The sequence below is a fragment of the Spermophilus citellus genome (genome assembly GCF_964194105.1).
Source record: "Spermophilus citellus genome assembly, chromosome: 8".
NCBI classification, from domain to species: Eukaryota; Metazoa; Chordata; class Mammalia; order Rodentia; family Sciuridae; genus Spermophilus; species Spermophilus citellus.
Window position 1 is genome coordinate 40840593 of NC_138189.1, and position 25473 is coordinate 40866065.

General features: G+C 36.1%; 1 protein-coding gene across 3 annotated transcripts in view; it reads right to left on the minus strand.

Annotated features, from left to right (window-relative positions):
- Window positions 1-25473, minus strand: part of SCFD2 (sec1 family domain containing 2) — a 416855-nt gene that overhangs the window by 383508 nt on the left and 7874 nt on the right. For all 3 annotated transcript variants that reach the window (XM_081303332.1, XM_081303333.1, XM_081303334.1), the window contains exon 2: window positions 14165-14333. In XM_081303332.1, coding sequence (XP_081159458.1) covers window positions 14165-14333 — 169 coding nt within the window. The remainder of the gene's footprint in view (window positions 1-14164; window positions 14334-25473) is intronic.

The following is a 25473-nucleotide window of genomic DNA, read 5'->3' on the forward strand; positions in this document are numbered from 1 at the left end:
ATATTATGCGACAAAAGCAACTCTGAGAAAATACAAAAAAGTAGAGATACTATCCTGCATTCTATCAGATCATAATGGGATAAAATTAGAAACCAATGATAAAATACAAAATAAAAGCTACTCCAACACCTGGAGACTAAATAATATGCTATTGAATGAACAATGGGTTGCAAAAGACATAAAAGAGGAGATTAAAAATTCTTAAAGGTAAATGAAAACACTGATACAACATATTGAAATCTCTGGGATGCTATGAAGGCAGTACTAAAAGGAAAGTTCATTGCATGGAGTTCATTCCTTTAAAGAAGAAAAAGTCAACAAATAAATGACCTAACATTATACCTCAAAGCCCTAGAAAAAGAACAAACCAACACCAAAATTAGTAGAAGACAGTAAATATTTAAAATCAGAGCTGAACTCAATGAAATTTTTTCAATGAAATTGAAAAAAGAAACAATTGAAATTGACAAAACAAAAAGTTGGTTCTTTGAAAAAATAAATAAAATTGACAAACTAGACATGCTAATGAAGATGAGAAGAGAAACTTAAATTACTAACATATGTGAGAAAAAAGGAAATATCACTAGAGACACGACAGAAATACAGAAGATAATTAGAAATTATTTTGAAAACTTGTACTCAAATAAATCAGAAAATATCAAAGGCATCAACAAATTTCTAGAATGATATGATTTGCCTAAACTGAATCAGAATGATATACACAATTTAAACAGATCAATTTCAAGCAATGATATAGAAGACACCATCAGAAGCCTATTAAACAAGAAATTCCCAGGACCAGATGGCTACACAGCTGAGTTCTACTAGACCTTTAAAGAAGAACTAATGGGCTGGGGATGTGGCTCAAGTGGTAGCGTGCTGGCCTAGCATGCATGAGGCACTGGGTTCAATTCTCAGCACCACATAAAAATAAAATAAAGATATTGTGTCCACCTAAAATTTAAAAATTTTTAAAAAGAAGAACTAATATCAATACTCCTCAAATTATTTCATGAAATAGAAAGAGGGAACACTTCCAAACTCATTCTATGAAGCCAATATTACCCTGATTCCAAAACCAGACAAAGACATATCAAAAAAAGAAAACTTCAAACCAATATCTCTAATGAATGTAGATGCAAAAATTTTCAATAAAATTCTAGCAAATAAAATATAATAAGAATATCAAAAAAATAGATAGTGTACCACGATCAAGTGAGATTCATCCCAGGAATGCAAGTTTGGTTCAACATACAGAATCAATAAATGTAATTCATTATATCAATAAACCTAAAGATAAGAATCATATGCTCATCTCAATAGATGCAGAAAAATCATTCAACAAAACACTGCACCCCTTCATGTTCAAAACACTAGAAAAAGTAGGGATAACAGGAACATATCTCAACATTGTAAAAGTTATTTATGCTAAACCCCAGACCAACATATTGTAAATGGTGAAAAATTGAAAGCATTCCTTCTAAAAAGTGCCATCTTTCACCACTCTATTTAACATAGTTCTTGAAATACTGGCCAGAACAATTAGACAGATGAAAGAAATTAAAGGAATACAGATAGGAAAAGAACTCAAATTAGCACAATTTGCCAATGATATGATTCTACACATAGAAGACCCACAAAAATTCCACCAGAAAACTTCTAGAACTAATAAATTAATTCATCAAAGTATTAGGATACAAAATCAACACCTATAAATCAAAGGCATTTCTGTATATCAGTTTACAAATCCTCTGAAAGGGGAACAAGGAAAATTACCCCATTTACAATAGCCTCAAAAAATAAAATACTTGGGAATCAACTTAACAAAAGAGGTGAAAGACCTCTACAATGAAAAACTACAAAACACTAAAGAAAGAAATTAAAGAAGACCTTAGAAGATGGAAAGATCTCCCTTGTTCTTGGACAGGCAGAATTAATATTGTCAAAATGACCATACTACCAAAAGCACTATACAGATTTAATGCATTTCCAATTGACACCCTAATGATATTCCTCATAGAAATAGAAAAAGCAGTCATGAAATTCATCTGGAAATATAACACACCAAGAATAGCTAAAGCAATCCTTATCAGGAAGAGTGAAGCAGGTGGCATCACTAAACCAGACCTTAAACTATATTACAGAGCAACGGTAACAAAAATGGCATGGTATTGGTACCAAAATAAGACTTGCAGACCAATGGTACAAAATAGAGGACACAAAGACAAACCCACATAATCACAGTTATATATTAGACAAAGGTGCCAAAATCATATATTGGAGAAAAGATAGCCTCTTCAACAAATGGTGCTGGAGAACTGGAAATCCATATGAAACAAAATGAAATCAAGCCCCTATCTCTCACCATACACAAAACACAAGTGGATCAAGGCCCGAGGAATTAAACCAGAGATTTTGTGCCTAATAGAAGAAAATATAGGCCAAATCTCCATCATGTTGGATTAAGCCCTGGCTTCCTTAATAAGACTTTTATAGTGCAAGAATTAAAATCAAGAATCAATAAATGGGATGGATTCAAACTAAAAAGCTTCTTCTCAGGGGGAAAAAAACAGTCAGTGAAGTTAATAAAGAGTCTACAGAATGGCAGCAAATTTTTACCACATGCACATCAGATAGAGCACTAATCTCTAGGATATATAAAGAACTCAAAAATCTTAACACCAAAAACAAAAAAAAATAACCCAGTCAATAAATGGGCCAAGGAACTGAACAGACACTTCTCAGAAGATGATATACAATTAATCAACAAATATATGAAAAAATGTTCAACATTGCTAGCAATTAGAAAAATGCAAATCAAAACAAAGATTTCACCTCACTCCAGTCAGAATGGCAGCTATTAAGAATACAAACAACAATAAGTTTGGCAAGGATGTGGGGGAAAGGGCACACTCGTACATTGCTGGTGGCACTGCAAATTAGTGCAGCCAATATGGAAATTCCTTGGAAAACTAGGAATGGAACTACCAATTTGACCCAGTTATCCCACTCCTCAGTCTATACCCCAAGGACTTAAAAACAGCATACTATAAGGACACAACCATATCAATGTTTATAGCAGCACAATTCACAATAGCTAAACTGTGGAACCAACCTAGATGACTTTCAGTAGAAGAATGGATAATGAAAATGTGGTATATATACACAATGGAATATTACTCAGTATTAAAAGAGAATAAAATCATGGCATTTTCAGATAAATGGACAGAGTTGGAGAATATTATGCTAAGTGAAGTTAGCCAAATCCCAAAAAACAAAATGCCAAATGTTTTTTTCTGATACAGAGACTGATAATATATAATGGGGATGCTGGGGAGAACATGGGAGGAATAGACAAATTTTAGATAGGGCAAAGGGGAGGGAGGGAAAGGGAGGAGGCATGCGGGTACGAAAGATGGTAGAATGAGATGGACATCATTACCCTAAGTACATATATGAAGATACAAATGGTGTGACTCTACTTTGTGTACAACCAGACACATGAAAAATTGTGCTCTATATGTATAATATGAATTTAATAACATCCTGTTGTCATATGTAACAAATTAGAACATAAAATAAATAAATAATAATAATACAAATAAAGCTACAGAATAATGTTCCTTATGGATATAGGTGCAAAAATCTTTAGCCAAATATTAGCAAATAGAATGCAGCAATATGTAAAAATAATTATATATCATGACAAAATGGAGTTTATTCCAGTGATGGAAGGCTGGTTTATCACTACTTGGAAATGATTCAACATTTTCTTAGTTTAATGGCCCAGTTAATGATGTAAATACACTCCATTCCCAGGTTGCTTAACAATGTTGAAGTTAAATTGGCTCATAATTGTTAAGGCTCAAGCTGTTGGGTTTGCATTTGATCTGCCCTGTATATTACATTGCTTTATAGTCTAAAAACAGAATCCTATCACCAAACTAAAAACTTACATGAAAAATGGACTTAAAATACTATTCTTGGCCTGGGGGAATAGCTCAGTGGTAGAGCACTTGCCTAGCATGTCCAAGGTCCTAAGTTAGACCCTAGGTTAGCTATCAAAAAACAAAAACAACACAACACAAAAAACAACCTTTTTATAAACCAGATATTCATAATTTCTGAATTCATTTGTTTTCTTATATGTACATTCAACTAATCATGTGTCAGGAAGTTGGTATGATATGGTAGAAAAGGCATGTGCCTTGGAATTAAAAGAAAAAAAAATTTCAAGATCTGACCCAGTCACTTACGGAAAAAAATTTTTTTTAATATTTATTTTTTAGTTGTAGTTGGACACAATACCTTTATTTTATTTATTTATTTTTATGTGGTGCTGAGGATCGAATCTAGGACCTTACACGTGCTAGGCCAGCACTCTACCACTGAGCCACAACCCCAGCCCTCACTTAGGGAAAATTTGACTTAGATCAAGTTGCTTAAGAATCTTCTCTCAACTTCTATAAAAACAACAACAAAATAATAATAATAATATCTACCTTCTAATGTTGCTGTTGAATTAAGTGAAACAATAACTAAAATATCTAACACAATGCCTGACAAAATTCAGTTACTGAATTTTACTTACTTTCTTCTGACTTAGACAATGCAGTGCATTTGGTAAAGAGTACACACAAAAAGCCTGTCCTGCCTGCAGAAACTTAATGAAAGAAATAAGAGGTGCTCATGGACACACTCACAGACACACACCATATAATAACGTTTCAATCAACAATGGAACACAAAGATGATGGCAGTCCCATAAAATTTGATGGAGCTGAACAGTTCCTGTATGTCTAGTGACTCTGCAGCTCAAGGTGTGTTGGTGGTGATGCTGCATTACTGCACTGCCTGCTGTATGAAGTATAAGAAAGCAATTATGTATAGTACTTGATAAACAACTAAACACTGTTACTGGTTTATGCATTTATTATTCTTTACTTTTAATGTTAAAGTGTATTTCTTCTTTTAAGTTTATTGTTAAATAGTATGCATTTACATACTATTTAACTTATACATCCCATATCCGTACTTCTTCATTTCATCAAGAGGACATGTAGAGTGATTGACCTAAACTATACAGGTTTGTGGAGGTACAAGCTGTGATAGTCTCAAAACAATGAAATCACATAAGAACAAATTTCTCAGAGTAAATCTCAATCTTAAGCAACCCATGGCTATATATATAAATGCCAATCAAAAATGCTCTTCAATGACTTAAGTACTGAAATGAGGCATATAAAGCTTTTCAAGGATTTATGGCATTATTTTTATATTTGGCCTCAAATCTAATGTTAAAATTTATTCAAAAATATTTATTTGACCATTTATTGGTTGTTTTATTCAATTCACTAGCACCTCTTTGAGTGCCAGGATACAATTACTACTTTCAAGGAAGTTACAATTTAATAGAAAAGAAAGATATAACAATTACAATGTAGCATTTTAATAAACCTTTTAAAAGAAATAATAGTTCACAGGGGAAGGAGGACACATAGGCAAGAGAAGCTTTCTAGAGGTTGAAAAGTAAGAGGTTAACTTTCTTTCCTACGAGCAGAGAACTTGACCTTAAGAAGAAGTAATGTTTTTATTGAAATATTATTTCTATCTATTTTTAATAAGATATATATTCATATGACTGAATACTCAGAACACACAAACTAATAAATATAGTAAGTACCCTCTTCTTTCCTCCATCTTCACTTCACTAACTTTTCAGTCACCTAACAATCCTCTATGGAGAAACATAATGTCATCAGTACCTTGTACATTCTTCACATATATTTAAAGTATACTTTTGAATATTTTACAAATATTTTGCTAAACTAATGACTGTTTAAAGATTCAACAATTAGAGTCTAGAAAGTCCATTCTCTATTTTGGCTCTCTCTTAGTCGAGTAATACACTCCCCCTCATGTGTCCTACCCTGACAATACCCATCACCATTCATTCCTTTCAACAGGTATCTCTGGAGTGCTGGTAGTATTTAGGCAAGGAGACATAGCAGTGAATAAAAGAGACAAATAGCCCTGTTATCGTGAAACTCTCTAGTGGAAAAAACAACATAAATAACTATATTCAACAGTAATAAGTGCAGGAAGAAAAAAAATGAAATAGAGGAAATTGAAGTGCTAAGATGATCATGAAAAGACTCACTAAAAAGGAAGAAAAGAAATACGAGGGGAAACATCAAGAGTCAAAGCCCTGAGGCAGAACCCTACATGCTTCATTGGAGGAATAGCAAGGAAGCTTGCTTATGTGGCTGGAAGAGTAAGTAAGGAGGAAAGAATAAGTTCAGAGAGGAAAAGGAAGTCAGATGGCACACAGACTTTAGGCCATATTAAGGCCTTTGGCTTTCAATGGGAGGCATTGAGAAGCAATAAGAGAAGGGGACACTGGATTCAGCAGAACCAGCATAACCATGGGTGAGTGGATAGGCCAGAGCTGGGGCACCAAGCACAGATATTGTCAATACAGGAAGGGAATTGGACAAAGGTTGCTTAAGGAGTTGAAAAAGACTAACTAATGGGTTAGAAGAATTGAGCTGGGGACAGAAAATAAAAACCTACTTCAACAGGAGGAAAACATAAGAACAGAAATACTCTGCCTCTTTCTTGCCAAAAATATTCCATATAATCCAGGGAATAATAGACACATACTGGAAAACCATGTTGTAATGCATTTAAGTTCTCAACTTCACATTTGCATTGGCAGTAACTTCAACTGCAATAATTACAAACAGCCTATTATGAAAATTATATTAGCAATAAATTTTTATTCTGAAGGCTTATATCATAGTTAGAAAGTTGCTTTTTAAAGATTATTCCACTGCATGCACATTTGTTGCCAAAATACCCATCTGTTTTGCATTTTAGTACTAAATGTTTTTATTCTCACTCTGGTGTCATTGAGAAGTTTCTGGAGAGTTGTCAGAGGTGGTAGTGGTTTCCTGATACTTTGATGGACATAAAGTATATTCTAGGAAAAGTGACTTGTTTCAATTTCTTCTTTGCAGAGAAATTAAGTGATGAAATCAAGTCTTCCAAGAAAGACTGAAAAACTACCACTTTCTCCCAGTTAACTGCTTTATGCCATTTGTTTTAATCAGCTTTTTCACTGCTGTGACTAAAAGACCTGACCAGAACACTTATACAGGAAGAAAGGTTTATTTAGTGGCTCACAATTTCAGAGGAATCAGTCCATAAGATGCTGACTCCATTCCTCGGGGCTCAAGGTAAGGCAGGACATCATGGCAAAAGAGTGTGGGAGAGGGAAGCAGCTCACATTGTGATTAGAAAGCAGAGAGAGACGTCTGCACTTGCCCGTTACAAATATATACACCACCACTTTTTCCACAAAAAGAAAGTTAAGGGCTGGGGATGTGGCTCAAGCGGTAGCGCGCTCGCCTAGCATGCGTGCGGCCCGGGTTCGATCCTCAGCACCACATACCAACAAAGATGTTGTGTCCGCCAAGAACTAAAAAATAAATATTAAAAATTCTCTCTCTCTCTCTCTCTCTCTCTCTCTCTCTCTCTCTCTCTCTCCTCACTCTCTCTTAAAAAAAAAAAAAAAAAGAAAGTTAAAATCTCTCTTAGTCTGTCTTTATGGTGTAATGTTGTATTGTGTTAATTGTTAAAAGCCCTGCCTTACCTAAGATAAGGCTCTGCCTCCCACCTTAATCCCTGTTAAAATGGCTCAAAAATAGGCTAGACTTCAGTTCATTTAAAGTTGTGTTCAAAAGATTGATTTTTGTTATAAAGATTACTATGGTCTCAAACAGGGGAAATAGGTATAACTAAGTAAAGGTTCAAGATTTTTCTTTGTTCATAGCTATTACACAAACTAAATATGTTTTTGCTCTGTAATTTCATTTTTTATTTTCCTTGTTAACGTTATTAACTGTTGCCTATTAATGTTGTATAGAAGTACCGCTTCTAAAAAAAAAAAAAAAAAAAAAAAAAAAAACCCTTGGGCTAATTTGAGATAATACAGCCATCACCTACAGGAAAAATATTATATAATGCTGATTTCCAGTACTAATACCCAATTAAATGAAAGGGGTGACTGTAAAAATATAGATATTGAAGTTATAACCTGTTACTCCCTTTTTAAGTCTGGTGAAACTGTTTTGCTGGGTGTTTAAAACCAAAACCTTGGAGACCAAAGTCAAGAAAGTAAAAAGGCCAAGGAAAAATCATTTTGTCACTTGCCCTCTACAGTCAGCCAGGACCCAGAGAACAATGCGACTCCTCTCTGGCCTACAACTCTGGTGAGCCACCAGATCTGCTGATCAGGGAAATGGAGAGGACCCTAGAGAATAGGAAGCCAATCAGTGCACATTCTGCAAAATGGAGGGTCTTTAAAGACATAAATGTCCCTGATGCTTCCAAGAGAAGCCACATGTGGTCAGCAAGACCCCAACCCATCCTGGCAAGTGGCACCATGGGTAGAGAAAAGCTAAAAGAGCCAGGAAGCTTCACACATGTCCCAAAGAGTGATCTCTGAGGAATCTCAGCTGACTCTTAAGAGTAAGTAGGAACAAAGTCATTTTGACCAACTTGGTCTTAAACACCTGGCACGAGAGTATAACCTAAAAACACAGTCCTACATGGACCATTTAAAAGGAAAAACAATGGTTGTTTAAATGTAACTTAAGATGCACACTTGTGTCAGTTCTACCAAAAAGTAAGTAAAGCTGGAGTCTATAAAGAAAGGGTTCTGGTGTGAGAATGAATAATAGTATTGATCACAAGAGTCCCTAATTTGTCCCGAGTTAATTTGAGTCTGATTTCATTGAGCTACAAATCTTCCTAACCTCCTACATTGATGAACTTGATCTGTTTTTCACTCATAATACTATGAGTCACTGTCCTCATGGTTTTCAGAGACCCTGGCTGAAATATCAATAGTTTTTGTTCTAATTAATTACAAAAATGTAATGCTTTGCTCTTTATTGTTGTCTTAGCATGATCCCTGCCTTAAGTATGCCTTGTCCAGTCACCTGCCATCTGCCATGTGGACCTCTGGACTGCTCTGACGCTAGATGCTCTTAACTATCCACACCCCAGCTGATAGAAAACAAGGACTTTGGGTTACTTCCCCCAACTTCACCCCCTCAAAGGGGAAATAGCTTAGAGATGTCATCACCCATTTTCCACAGAAATGGAAGCTAGAAATTGACAATGGGGAACTGTAACAGGGGTTCAGTTGATGCTTTGACTATATCCCTTGTTCCTTTGAAACTTACATGTTTTTGTTTTCTTTTTCCCAACCTTTTTCTCCCTGACCTTCTCTTCCCTGATCTTCTTTTTCCTAACCTTCTCCTTCCTAATCTTCTCCTCCTTGATCTTCTTTTCCTGATCTTCTTCCTCCTGATCTCTCCAATCTCATTTTCTCTGAATCACCTGTTAAAACCCCCCTGTTCCTGCTGATAGGTAGAATCACAGACTTTGGGGCAGGAGTCCCCTTGTATTTCTCCTTTGCTAGCAAAGCAATATATTGTCTTTTTCCTTTTTCTCAAAATAAAACACACACACACACACACACACACACCCCAAAGCCACACCCTAATTCTCACCTCCTCTAGTCATACCTTACCACTTTAGTTACCACTCAGTTAATCCCTACCAGGGGATTAATCCATTGATTGGGTTAAGACTCTTACAACTCTTTCAATCATTTCTCATCTGAACCTTCTTGCATTGTCTCATATGTGAGCTTTTAGGGGACAGCTCATATCCAACTCATAACACTATTTTTGCTTATAATTTTCTTACCACCTATCTCTTTTTCATGTACAACCTCATTCTAGTTTCACTATTTCACCAGAATTGTTCTCATTTTCTTCTTCATTCAGATCCCTCTAGAACTCATCTTTGAGATTTGTGAACATACTCTCATCTTTGGATGGTACTCAAAGCCTATTGTCTAGGATTACATTTGTTCCTAATCTATTGAGAAGAACACCAATGGAGAAAAAGAATTATAAGAAAAAACACATAAATGAACATAGTCTAAGTGTTGAGAGGTGGAACTGAGTCACAGCAAGGATCGAGTTAGGATGGATTATTTTAAGGGCAATAAGAGGCTTAGAAGTCAGTTAAAGCAACGTCTTTGTTTTAAAGATGAAATAACAAGGTATAAAAAATGTGCCAGGATTACAAATAATAGAAAAAAGCAATTTGGTTTGGTTTAAACAATAAGGGAATGTATTCACCCACACAATATGAGCTCCAGAGAATATAGGGGGAAAACCATAGTGCTCTTTGCAGCAATATTTGTCACGGTACCTTCCATGGGTTAGCATCAACTTCTGGGCATCAGCAAGATGGCTGCAGCAATTTTGAGATTTACATGAGAACCCTCGGGAGTTGGGGGAGCAATGAGAGCAATAGAAGGTTCTGTATGTCTCTTAAATCGTTTTTAAAAAGCAAAGAAACTAATTTACATTTCCACCAACAGTGTAAAAAGTGTTCCTTTTTCTCCATATCTTCTTCAGCATTTTTTATTATTATTATTATTATTATTATTATTATTATTATTATTATTCTAGAGTTTGAACCCAGAGGTGGCTTGATCACTTAGCCACATCCCCAACCATTTTTTGTTCTATTAAGAGACAGGGTCTCACTGAGTTGCTCAAGGACTCACTAAGTTCCTGAGGCTGGCTTTGAACTTTCTATCCTCCTACCTCAGTCTCTCAAGCCTCTAGAATTGCAGGCATGCGACATCGTGCCCGGCTTTGTTTTGTATTCTTGATGATCGCCATTCTGACTAGAGTGAGATGAAATTTCAGTGTAGTTTTGATTAACATTGCCTTAATTGCTAATGATGTTGAACATTTTTTCATATATTTGTTGGCCATTTGTATTTGATCTTTTGAGAAGTGTCTATTTAGTTCATTTGCTCATTTATTAACTTTTTTTTTTTTGGCCTTAAGTTTTTGGGGTTCTTTATATAGTTTTGGATATTAATCCTCTATCAGAAGAGCTCCTAGCAAAGATTTTCTCCCATTATGTAGGCTCTCTCTTCACATTTTTATTGTTTTTAGGGGGTGGGGGATTGGAAATTAGTGCAATCACTGTGGAAATCAGCATGGAGTTCCTCAAAAGATAGGCATGGAACTACCTATGACCCAGATACACTCACTCCTCAGCATTTATCCTAAAGAATTAAAGTCAATATGCTACAGTGATATATGCAGACCCTTGCTTATAGCATCATAATTCACAATAATCAAACTATGGAACCAGTCTAGGTATTCATCAGCAAATTAATGGAAAATGTATGTATATGCAATGGAGTTTTATTCAGCCATAAATAAAAATGAAATGTCATTTGCAGCAAAATGGATGAAACTAGAGATCTTTATGATAAGCAAAATAAGTCAAACCTAGAAGGTCAAGGGACATATGTTTTCTTTGATATGCAGAAGCTAGAGAGGAAAAAGGAAAGAAAGGTAGAAGGGGACCCATGAAAATCAAAGGGAGACAAGTAGAGTAAAGGAAAGGGACCAGGGGCATGGAGGAGGGGAAGAAAAGATGTGTACCAGGGGGCAGTGGTACACATTTGTAATTCTAGCTGAGATAAATCATTGTTACAAGCAAGAAAAGGGTTCCTTAAAGGCTAGAATGATATTTTATATACTTTTATGTCCTTCATATATTCCTGCTCAGTATTTCTACTGAGGAATGATATTGGCCAAATTATATTGTTATATTGTGTACATTTATAAATATATAACAACAAATCACATCATTATATACAATTATAAGTACCAATAAAAAATGGGAAAAAAGAAGCAAAGAAATCTGAGCAAGAAGTCCTAAGAAGACTCCCTCTTATCATCTGCTCATTTCTCCATCAATCACTGGCAAGTGATATGGGACTTCAAGACTGACCTGGCAGGCTGGGGATGTGGCTCAAGCGGTAGCACGCTCGCCTGGCATGCACACGGCACTGGGTTCAATCCTCAGCACCACATACAAATAAAGATGTTGTGTCCTCCGAAAACTAAAAAATAAATATTAAAAAATCTCTCTATCTCTCTAAAAAAAAAAGACTGACCTGGCTGACACTTGAACTAAGCTTAAGATAGAATGAATGCTTAAGAATCAAAATTAAATAAATTGGCCATATGAAAACATAAGTTATAGATCTCGAAGCCACCTTTATTCTAACATTTGTCTTATTATACTTCTAAGAATTTGTGTCTTTTCCTGCTCATTAAAATTGATGGATTCAACACCACTCTTTTGCAAACTTCTCTGGGGAGCTTGCTTGCTCTTGTTCTACAGTTGGAAGTGGTGGGCTCATTTCCAGCTCTACCTCTATACACTTAATATGTTACTAAATGTTTCTTTGCCTCAGTTTACCTACCTATAAAATTGTAATGGAATGATAATACCCACCAATTTGGGTTTCTGTGATACTGAAAATGACTCCCCAAATGTAAATGCCTGGGAGTATCTATGCCTGGCATGTAATATGTCCTGAAAAATGTTCACAGAGTTGATGGCAGCAGTGGTCCACTAAGGTTGTCTCTCTTCTCTACACCCCGTCACTACAGATCCTATGTTTCTATACCTGTGTTCATGCTAGTCCCCTCCTTTTTTCTATATCTCTCAAGACGTAATCAATTCAAGCATCACCCCTTCCACAAGGCCCAGACTGTCCCTACAAAGACAACATTATCCTGATACTTCACTTAAAGGAATTATAATTTGTAGCACAAACACATTAGTCTTGATTTCATATCATTTTAAGTTTTCTTGTTCTTATTATACCTGGGATAAATCATTGTTACAAACAAGAAAGGGGGGTCCTTAAAGGCTAGAATGATATTTTATATACTTTTATGTCCTTCATATTACTTAGCCTAAAATAAGACTCACAGTTAAATCCTTAATAATTAACTTCTGAAAAGCCCTCTAATAGTGATAAGTATATACAACCACAGTTATTTCTAGGTTTATATAGCTGCAGACCCTTGGTCTATGATTTTATTATATGTTCAAGCATTAAAAAGAAGACAGTCAGCCAGGGTGCAGTGGTACACATTTGTAATTCTAGCTACTTTGAAGGCTGAAGCAGGAGGATTACATGTTTGAGGAAGCCTGAACTATTTACTGAGATTCTACCTCAAAATAATTTTTTTAAAAGCTAGGGGTATAGCTCAATGATAGTGCACAAGCTTGGCACAGACAAAGCCTTGGGGGTTCAGTCCCCAGTACCTCCCCACCACACACACACATATACAAGACAAGGTCTAGAATTTTTCATTTTCTTCCCATGCTGATCCATATGCACGCTCTGGGCATCTGTTATATGTTATTAACTATCCACAAAAAAGTTAAAATTTTAAGAGTTCCAAATAAATTATGTATATGGTAGGAAATTCCAAATGTATATATTATATTTAAAATTTAAAACTATAATGCCAAAAGATTCTTATTTAAAAACAGAAATAAGAGAAACAGTTTTAGACATCTTTTTCCCTTTTAGTACAATTTTTAAAACAATAATAATTGTTTTAAATAATTCTGAAATATTATATGGTTTCAAGTATTCCATGTTTTTTCTTTCTTTTTTTTTTTTTTGTTATGTGTGTGTGTGTGTGTGTGTGTGTGTGTGTGGTTCTAGGGATTGAACCCAGGGCCTTATGTATGCGAGGCAATCATTCTACTAACTGAACTACATACCTAGTCCATCTTTCGTTGCTTTAAGCATGTAAAAATAATATACTTACAAACAAAAACTTCTCCCATTGATGCCCAAGAGCTTATCATTTACTTATTAAAAGATGGCATTGGTTCATAGCTATCTGTGTCATTTTTTAGTCAAATGGGGAAAAAAAATGAGGAGGCCTAGTCACAATTCCATATGAAACTATCTTTAAAATTGAGATACATCAACTGATTCAATTGACAGTGGAAACAAGCTTATATCATCTCCAAGTAACACTTCTGTAAAATGCCATACTCTGTGGCTTATTATTATGTTTAATGGATGTAATTATTTTTAATTTAAAAATGATTCTTTCTAAGGTTATGAATTTTTCAACTATACCAAATCATCAGTGTTTCTTTGAACGTGGATACTCAGTGAAGAATAAGAAGAAAGGGAAAAGAGAGAACAAGAGAACAAAACTACACAACTTACTTGGATTGTGCAAGACAGCCTGGTGCAACCACATTCTGATTCTCCTCTTCCTGCTGGAGTGCAGTGAGCTCTACCATATTAACCATCACATCATTTGTGTGGCCTGGAAGTTGTGGAAGCACCGAAATGATCTTCTCTACTAAGTTATCTCCATGATGTCCAACAGCTCCTATTTCAGCAGAAAGAAAATGTAAACTCACAAACCAGGAGGAAAAAGTTAATTGGATAAATCCTTTATAATATCACTTTTATAAAAAATAATAGTCATTTTTAGTTTCTGCTACACAAAGCAAGTACATAAACCTAGTATTTTGGCCTTTGTAATACTGATCATATTAATCACCTCATCGATGTGTGCCTCATGGATTGACTTAATGCTCTATGAGGACAGGCATCTTATCTTCTCTGGTTACTGTTATATCCCTAGCACCAGCACAGTGCTACATATAGCAGGTATTCATAAGTATTTGCTGAACAAATTTTCAGCATATAGTCAATCAGTTAACTAAGTATCATAGGATGATATTAACCTGAAAATTTAAAGCAGTATTTGATTTTTATTGACAAAGACACTAAAATCCAGGACTTAGAAACCTCCACTATAACCTCATCTTCATAATGGAAAAGGCCCTGTTTATATAGTTCACCTACAGCCCACCATGTCTAGCATTGAAATTGGCAGCTAGTTGTCTCTTACTAAATATTTGTTGGATAAAGGAAAGAATAAATGAACAAATGGTAACAGCTAGTAATGACACAACATTTGTTGAATGTTTTTTGCATACTAGGTACTCAAAGAACTTTTCATGTGTTAGTTCTATTAATTAATGTATGAATGAACTCAAATTAAAACTCAACACTAAACAAATCATCTTTCCAAAAGCCATCATCATTTGAAAGACATGGGTGGTATCTGCCATCCACTTCAAATCAACCAATATTTTGCTTCCTAATGTTATTTTCTGTCAGGTCATATTAATGGGACAGAAGAACTTAGATAGGAAAGCCCAAACCAGGAACCCAAGGTATCATCAACATACTCATCTTCATGAAAACAGCTAATAGTTATTGAGGGCTTATGATATACCAGATGCTAAGTTCCATATAGTACATTTACTATCAACTTAATTCTTACAACACCTCTAATATGTAGGTATTGTCATGTTCAGTTACATAATAGAAGATTAAACCACTTTCTCAAGATTAAGTAAATAATTAACTTGTTAATTAAAAAGAAAGAATTCAAACCCAGGAGTCAGATAATTCCAAAATCCATGTTCTTCATTAAAAAAAAAATTGGCCTCACAAAAGTGATTTAAGATAGAGCCAGTGTGAGTGCTTCTAAGGTAACTCTTTATGTTAAAGAATAGTTGCTTGTACTACCAGCAGAATATTTACTTATTCAGGGCAGAAGGAATATGGTTATCTTATTTATGAGAGGTCAAAGTGTCTAAGTGAATTATGTCTTTAAGACCAAATCAGAGATACAAGACTTGTTCATAACATCATAAACATATTTTTGTCTCCACTAGTTTCATCTTCACTTACTAAAAAACTTTAATAAATCTCTAATTATCATCATAACTTTTCTTTGATACTGATACCCAAATTCTGATCTCTTCTCCCAAGCTATTCTTAATTTTTCCTCTGACATTCATAAAAATATGGTATGAATAAATGTTCTGTATGTGCTCTTGCTTTCCAGCTTATTTAGCCGCACAATCTGGTATCACTCAGTCCTCCTTCCTATCCAAACTTGGGGATCATCAGCAATTCTCAGTTCATTAACCCTCTACAAACTGAAACTGTTGACATTCTCAAAATTTTCTGAATATGAGAAGCCCAGATATAAAATGCTTGTATTTTTCTTAAGGTTTAACGGCTATTAACTTTACAAAACCAAAACATCACATCCTAAATGATCACAAGTAGAGAAAAAGGTTTGTTTTTTGTTTTGGCTTGTTTGTTTGTTTTTATTTGTTTGTTTGTTTGTATCAGGGATTGAACACAGGGGCGCTTAATCATTGAGACATATCCCCAGCTCTCTTTATTTTTCATTTTGAGATAGGGTCTTAATAAGTTGCTTAGGACCTCGCTAAGTTGCTGAGGCCGACTTTGAACTTGCGATACTCATGCCTCAACCTCCACAGTCACTAGACTTGTTAAGGTTTGTGCCATCATGCCCAGCTGAGAAAAATCTTTCTCAACTTGCAATATATTTATTGAAGCAGTTCTCAAATTAAGATTTTAATTCCATTGTATATATGCAGAATTTCTAAACTTCCTATGGTGAATATATATCCCGGTTGTAATAAGAATTAAAAATGTACTGTGTATACACACACACACACACACACACACACACACACACATAAACATCCCAAAATCTTAAATCTTAACCAGGGTTATATTTAGATCTAAGATTAGGGTTCTACCAAAACTTCAACTCTCTCCAATATTTGCTACAAAGAGCACAATTTAAAAATTTATGTTCTATAAAAACTGTTCAAAATATCACATCAGAGGAATAACAAAATGCTGATCTGAACTGACTATGATAACTCCACTGCTTTTTTATGAATATGGTTTCTCAGATGTCCAGCTTTAGAGGGCTCAACATTCATCTTTAAAATTCAATTAGTGCCATTTTCACTTAAATGTAGACTAAGTATTTGGGCCTATCAATGTTTTCAGAATCTCCTTTTATAAAATGAATAAAAAGCTAAGAGTTTTATAACACTTACTTCTTCAGGGAGCTTAATTTTTCCTTTATTAGAAAAAATTTAAAATATTGGTTGAGCTACTCTGGAGTGGAAGTCACCAGAACCCAGTTATTTCTTCCTTGTCCAACTTTGAATATGGTCAATAGCAATGTGGTCCCTAATATGAGCAAAGAATGGTTCAATTCTCAATGGCATCTTTTCTTTTTTTGCAGTGCTGGGGATTAAACCCAGGGCCTTGTGCATGTGAAGCAAGCATTCTACCAACTGAGCTATGTCCCCAGACCCTAATGCCATCTTTTTCAAAGAGGTGTAAACTCAAAAAAACAGAGACATGTGCTCAAGTGGTTCCTTCCTCTACTAGTTTTTTTTTTCTTTTTTGGGGGGGGGTCTCTTTTACCAATCTAAAAACTCAGAATTGGTCCAACTGACACCTAGGTATCTTTGAACTCCAGGATTTGAGATTGTACATTAATAAGCTACTGCTTCAGGCTCAACTTTTTAGTTAACAGTCTCAGAAAAATACCACTCCTGTGAATCATAATGTGATTACAAACATTAGTGTCATTATAAGGTATGTAGCATCTTCACTTGCCTCTACTTACAAAGGATAAAGCAAGAACTGGCGAGTCTTCATAACAGCTCAATCACACTGTAGTGGAGCTCAACAGATAAAAAGGCAACAGCAGCCATTTCTACATATCACAAACAGAATTTTGGGGGGATTCTTCCCCTTAGTCTTTTGTGGTGAGATCTGCTACCATATATCAAGGATCTACCTGAATCCCCACATTCCTTACATACATGATCCTGTATAACATAAATCTGATCATGCTACATCACAGCTCTAAAACCTCCAAGTGTTTTCCCAATGTACTCTGGCTTGTATTCTAAATCCTCATTTTGCCCTATAATGCAGTCCCTTTGCCTCTCTCTCAACCTCGCCTGTTATCACTGTTCCCCTGGATCACAGTACTTCAGCTACACCTCCCACTGCTCCTCAAACATGTCAAACATGTGCGCACTTCAGACCCTTTACAGTTGCCATTCCCTGGGTCTTATATGTTCTATCCATAGATAGCTTCCCGACCTGCTTACTCTCTTATTTCAGTCCCTGTTCAAATGCCACATCTTCAAGGAGGTCTTTCTTAGCAATGTTATATAAAATGAAAACTCCATCATAACAATCTCTAATGTCTTACCCAGTGTATTAGTTATATGATACATAATATATTTTGCTATTATAACATATTACCCCAAAACTTAGAAGCTTAAAACAAAATTTACTTATTTCACAGTTTCTATGTACCCAGGAATTCAGAGTAGCTTAACTGGGTTCTGACTCAGAGTCTGTCATAAAATTGCTATCAATATGTCAGCTGGGGCTGTAGTCATCTGAACGCTTAACTGGGGATAGAGGATCCACTTCCAGATGACTCACTCAAGTAACTATTGCTAGGAAGCCTCAGTTCCTAACTAGCGGATGGAAAGAACCCTGCATGGGCCTCTCCACAGAGCTGCTTGAGTGCCCTCACGACATGGCTGCTACTTTCTCCCAGAAGAAGTGATACAAGAAAACAAAGCAAAGAGGAGGGAACATGCCTTTTATGATCTGGACTTAGGATATGTACATTGGCATCTCTACTAATGCTAATGTGAGAGGGCAAGTGGGTCACTATACCAGCACATACTCAGGAGAAGGCAATTTAAGCTCCATTTCTTGAAAGATGTATCAATGAGTAGATACATTTAAACTTACACCTAGCTTCATTTTTCTTCATAGCCCTTATTACTACCTAATATTATGTAGTAATTTCTTTACCATATTCTTCCTCTAATAAAATCTAACCTTCATAAATATAAGAACTTTGATAGTTTTAGCACTATTCCTCCATTCCTCAAGCAATGATGTTCAACACATGTTGAGTATATGAATGATTTCATGTCCTTCCAAAAGATTGACATTTTTCCTTTATTACAAACGAGAAGACTCTTCAAAGGCTCAGTGAAGACCATACAGCAAGTTAAGTCACTAAGATAGGAATGAGGTTACACTTATGTGGATTTATTGTCAGCAAACTAGTTAGTGCTTTATGTGGCCTTCCAACTGTGCCTCAGACCTATGCTTAACAGTACCATCTAAACTCTAAAATGAAGATATTAGTTGGTTAATTCACATTTGTGGAAAAGTAGATGGGGGAGGGGAATTCTATTTAAAAAGTTACTTTTTAAATAGATGCTTTAATGAGCAGCACTTAGTCAACAATTATGCTTAGTATCTGAAGCTGCTAACTTCTGGACACCAAATCTGTACTCTCTCTACTATCCAGGACAAGGGTTCTGAAACTCCCCACAGCCACACAGATGAGAGAGCTCACCGGCACAGGCTCTGGAGCAAACTGTCAAGGTTCAAATTCTGCCTGTACCTAGCTGTGTGATCTTGTGCATGTTACTTAACTCCTCTTCAGTTTGCTCATTTGTAAAATGGAGATGGCTATAACACTTACTGCTGAGGGCCATTACCAAGTAGGAATGACACATCGATTTCCTTGCCAGCGTACCCCATGTTAATTTCGCTGTTGACATTGCATGTATGTTTGAGAAAGGTGACCCTACTCAAGGACGAGGGTGGATCCAGGATTAGGGTGTATCCTGCAGTTTGAGGAAGTATCCCGCTCCTTGGGTTTAGGGCGTTCCCAGTTTAAGACCTTGGGTTTTAGGGAAGTTCGATGTTGAGGATTATTGCTGCTGGAAATAGGGCGTTCCTGCTACCTGAGCTCCCGTTGAGCTCTCATGAGATTCAGAGAGCATTTTGGGAAAAAAGCCTCGTGTAGTAGGTGAATTGGGTGGCAGCAGAACTGGGATTGCCCCAGAACGTGTGTGGAGGCCGGTGTGAGTTCGGGAATAAAGAATTGCTGTTTGAATCTACAAAGCTGTGTGGTGGCTCGTGATTCTGTGTCCAGCCAAGACTGCGGCATTTGGTGGCCCGTACGCGGAGCGTCTGAAACTTGGAGGTAAGTGTAATTGCTCGCCCCTGAGAATGGGTGACCATTTCAAAAAACAATGTGTTCTTGTTGTGATTTATTTTGTTTTTATTTCAAGTTGCCTGTCCCTAGAAATTTCTCAGGCAAACTGGGAAAAATGGATGGCTCAAGGTTTGAAGTTTGTCAGCCCGGAGAAAGAGAAAATTGATACAGCGAATTTTTATTCAGTTTTTGTTTCATTCAGTTGTGGTTTTGTCCTGTGTTATCTTATTGGGTTGCGTTATCTTTATAGAAGATTAGAAATTAGTAAAAAAGAAACTGAAAAGGTGTTAAGTAAATTGTTAGAGATTCAGACCATGGAGAAAGACATTTTAGATCAAGCAAAAGAGAAGGTCTCTCGAGCTAGTCAGAGGAAGAAAATTTAAAGGAAAAGGGGTTATTAGGAAAAAGGCCACAACAAGAGGCTGTTACTAACTCCGTTTTATTACCAGAGGGCGTAATTCAACCAACAGCCCCACCGATGGAAACAGCTGAGTGGCCCTCAAACCCCGTAGTTGATAAGTGGGATCCTGAGACAGGACCTCAAAGATTAGCATGCTCTGTACTTGAGCAGGTAGGAGGGCAGTGAATTCACCGTGCTTTAGATTTTAAAACAGTGAAGCAGTTAAAGGAGGCTGTAACAACCTACGGTCCCCAAGCTTCCTTCACGGTAAGCATGGTCGAATCCATTACTAACTTGGACATGACGCCAGCAGATTGGGCTAGCATGTGTAAATCTGTGCTAAATGGAGGACAATATTTGTTATGGAAAGTTGCCAATGAGGAATTTTGCACGGAGACAGCTAGGCAAAATGCAGCAGCTGGTTACCCTCAAAGAAATCTAGATATGCTTTTAGGACAAGGATCTTATGAGGGTCAACGGCAACAAATTGAATATGATCCTGCTATATATGCACAAATTGCTGCAGACGCAGTTAGGGCATGGAAGACTTTACAAGGACATGGAGATTCACAAGGTCAGCTATCTAAGGTAATACAGAGACCTAATGAACCTTACGCTGACTTTGTAGATAGGCTTATTCAAACAGCCGCCAAAATTTTTGGGGATACAGATCAAGCAATGCCATTAATAAAACAACTTGCTTATGACAAAGCGAATCGTTGCTGCAGAGAGGTTATTAGACCATGGAGACATGAAGACTTAAATACATATATTAAATTATGTAGAGATATTAATGAACAAGGGCAAGTCTTGGCAGCTGCAGTACAACAGGCTTTAGATGCTAGGCCAGAAACATGCTATAATTGCGAACAAACAGGACATTTTAAAAGGAGTTGCCCTGTAAGAGGAGGTTTTAACAAAACTAGAAATCAAAGGAATAGAATACCGGGTATTTGCCCACGATGCCGTAGAGGGAGACATTGGGCTAATGAATGCCGTTCTCAAACCACCATAGAAGGTACTCCGTTATCAAAAAACGGACAAGGATCAGGTATTTACCCACGATATCGTGGAGAAAGGCATCAGGCTTCATTGCCAAAAAACGGACTGAGGGGCCCAATGCTCCGGGGCCCACAACCACAAATATATGGGGCAGTGGAGGAACCCAGCAACACCATCAGGGTGGTGCCCAGGACACATTGTCCATTAAATCCCTCATCAGACAAACCCAAGGGAGCGCAGGGTTGGACATCTGTGCCTCTGCCAGAGCAGTATTAACTCCAGAGATGGGAGTTCAAATCATTCCTACAGGAGTAAAAGGACCTCTTCCCCAAGGAACAGTAGGCTTATTATTGGGACGTAGTTCATCTACATTAAAAGGACTTATGATAAGTCCTGGGGTAATTGATCCTGATTATGTAGGTGAAATAAAAATTATAGCTAGTTCTCCAGGAGGTATATCAGTAATTTCACCTGGAGATAGAATAGCACCGTTGTTAATAATACCCAGCCTACATAATAAGTTCTCTAGTCATAATGTAGAAAGAGGTTCTAAGGGATTAGGCTCCACAGGTGTAGATTGGGCTATGTTGTCTTTAAATTTAGATTCTCGCCCGATGCTAAAACTAAATATTCAAGGTCACGAGTTTAATGGGCTACTGGACACAGGTGCTGACCTTAGCATCATATCTCGTCGAGAATGGCCAAAACATTGGCCATTACAACAAGCCACTCAAACGCTTCGAGGCCTAGGAGTGGCGACTAATCCCCATAGAAGTTCTATGGTATTAGATTGGAAGGATCCTGAAGGATGTGAAGGAACTATACAGCCATATGTTTTGGATCACCTTCCTATTAATTTATGGGGACGAGATGTCCTGGATCAACTAGGTTTGATGTTAACAAATAACATCAATTCTAATGCGCCCACTACTAGGACTAGACAAGGTGTTAAGAAAGAAAAAAGATTAGGAAAACAAGAACAAGGTTTAGCAGCACCAATTCAATTAGATCAAGGAACAGACAGACATGGGTCGGATTTTCAGAAAGGGCCACTGAGACAATCAAAATTACTTGGAAATCAGAAAGACCAGTGTGGGTTCCTCAGTGGCCCTTGACTAAAGAAAAGATACAAGTAGCCCATGATCTGGTCAAACAACAATTAGCGGAAGGACATTTACAACCTTCCGTATCTCCCCATAATACTCCCATTTTTGTCATCAAAAAGAAATCGGGTAAATGGAGATTATTGCAAGATTTAAGAGCCATTAATAATGAGATGGTTATTATGGGACCTGCTCAATCAGGGATTCCTCAATTGTCTGCTTTACCAAAAACGTGGCATGTTTTAGCCATAGATATTAAAGATTGTTTTTTTTCGATTCCAATTCATCCTGAGGATAGTCCACGTTTTGCATTTACTATCCCTGCATTAAATCATGAAGGTCCTGATGAGAGATATGAGTGGAAAGTACTCCCTCAAGGAATGGCTAACAGTCCAACTATGTGTCAAATCTATGTTAATAAAGCAATCCAGCCACTTAGAAATCAAAATCCTGAACTAAAAATATTTCACTATATGGATGATGTATTATTAGCACATAAAGATAAAAACATATTGCTGGAATGTTATGCCACACTTACGAACTTATTAAAAAATTATAATCTAGAGATAGGAATAGATAAAATACAATTAAATTTTCCAATTAATTATTTAGGAGTTCTATTATCCTCAACCATGGTCCGTCCACCGAAAATTCAAATACGAGTAGATCAACTCAAATCACTCAACGATTTTCAAAAGTTATTGGGAGACATAAATTGGATAAGGCCTTATCTAGGCATACCAACAGGAGAGTTGGGACCTTTATTTGATATTCTAAAAGGTCCATCAGATCCAAATTCACCCCGAATGTTAACTCCTAAAGCTAGAAAGGCATTAAAAATTATTGAAACATATATGGAAAATATGCATCTAGATAGAATTGATATAAGTTTGCCTTTATTATTTATTGTACTACCAACAAAAAATATTCCTACAGGAGTATTTTGGCAAGAAGGTCCATTATTGTGGATACATTTATCTTATTCTCCTAACACTATTCTTACTAGGTATCCTGAGGCTGTAGGACAATTAATACTCAAAGGAATAAGAGCAGCAAAGGGAGTGTTTGGAATTTCTCCCAATAAAATTATTACTCCATATACTATAGATCAAACTGATGAGTTAGCTAATGAGTTAAATACTTGGGCAATAATCATGTGTAAATCTAATGTTTCATTTGATAATCATTTGCCATCGAATCCTTTGTTGTCTTTTTGGTCTAAGCATCCTGTAGTTTTTCCTAAAATGACAAGGAAAACACCTATCATGAATGCTCCAAATATATTCACTGATGGGTCTAATAATGGTACAGCAGCCATAGTTACCCCTGATCAAACTTTTACATTTTTAGTACCCAAACAATCAGCTCAAAAGGTAGAGCTTAATGCAGTTATACAAGCTTTTGTGATGTTCAAAGATTCTGTATTTAATTTATTTTCTGATAGTCAGTATATAGTTAATGCTATTAATTCCCTTGAAGATGCTGGTAGGATTTACCCTTCCTCTACTGTTTTTTCTTTGTTTTCCACTATACAAAGTCTAATATGGGACAGAAAAGATCCATTCTTTATAGGACATATTAGGGCACATACAGGATTGCCTGGAGCCCTTAGTTTGGGCAATGATTTAGCAGATAAAACTACACATGACGTACATATTTTCTCTACATTAGAAGCTACAAATTTTCATAAAAGGTTTCATGTTAATGCTAATACTTTACAAAAGCATTTTAAAATAACTAAGGAACAAGCCAGGCATATAATAAAACAATGTCAAAATTGTGTGACCTTTTTACCACAAGTTAATCTTGGAGTCAATCCTAGAGGACTGATACCTAACCATATTTGGCAGATGGACGTCACACACTTGCCAGAATTTGGAAAATTAAAATATTTACATGTTACAGTTGATACTTCTTCTGGATTTTTGATGGGCTCCCTTCATCCCGGAGAAAAAACTAAAGATGTTATAGCTCATTGCTTACAAAATTTTTCCACTGTGGGTGTTCCTAAACAGTTAAAAACTGATAACGGTCCTGGTTATACATCTGCCTCTTTTAAACAATTTTGCTCATCATTTGGTATTACTCATATAACAGGAATCCCATACAATCCACAGGGACAAGGCATAGTTGAAAGAGCTCATCAAACTATTAAAACGTACCTATTAAAGCAAAAAGAGGGAATTGGTAAGGGGTATATATCCCCCAAAGATAAACTTAAAATAACCCTTTTTACTCTAAACTTTTTAAATTTGGATTCATCAGGACTTAGTGCTGCGGAAAGACATATGTACCCGAAAAATGTACGTAAGCCTAAGGTACTTTGGAAAGATATTCTAACAGGACAATGGAAAGGTCCCGACCCAGTTATTGTCTGGAATCGGGGTTCCGTTTGTGTTTTTCCACAGGGAGAACAGCAGCCGATTTGGATTCCAGAGAGATTAACTAAAGCAATTTCTACAGAAAAAGAAGATGATTTGACTCAAATCCATAACAGCTGATATCCAGAGCTCCAGCTTGGCTATTCTTACATCTGCGACAGTGATTAACCACGGTGCTTTTTTCAATATCTATTTTATTATTGCATTTTTCCCACATCGTAAAGTTCTATTTTATTTTTTGAGCTCATACAAACCTAGATTAATGTTTTTCTGATCAGTTTTATTTTTTGACTGTGTTTTATTTTTTGACTGTGGAGTTCTTAAACATTGCAATGGAGATTTCACCTAGGTATAGCTACAAGGCCTTTATTTACTATTGTCTTATGTGTTGTATGTTGTGTGCACATTTCTGTTTTGTGTTGTATGTCTGTATGTGTGTATGTCCATATTTCATTTATGAGGAGCGCTCATGAATAAATGGATCCGAATTTTTTTTTATTCACGTGATTTAAATGGTTTAATTTAAATTAGGTAAACAGCTGTTAATGATTGTTTTTAAAGGTGGTTAACAGATCTGTTTGCTTACTAATTTAAATTAGGTAAACAGCTGTTAAGGATTGTTTTTTAAGGAAGTTAACAGATCTGTTTGTTTACTTTCACCTTTTCTTTTCATTATA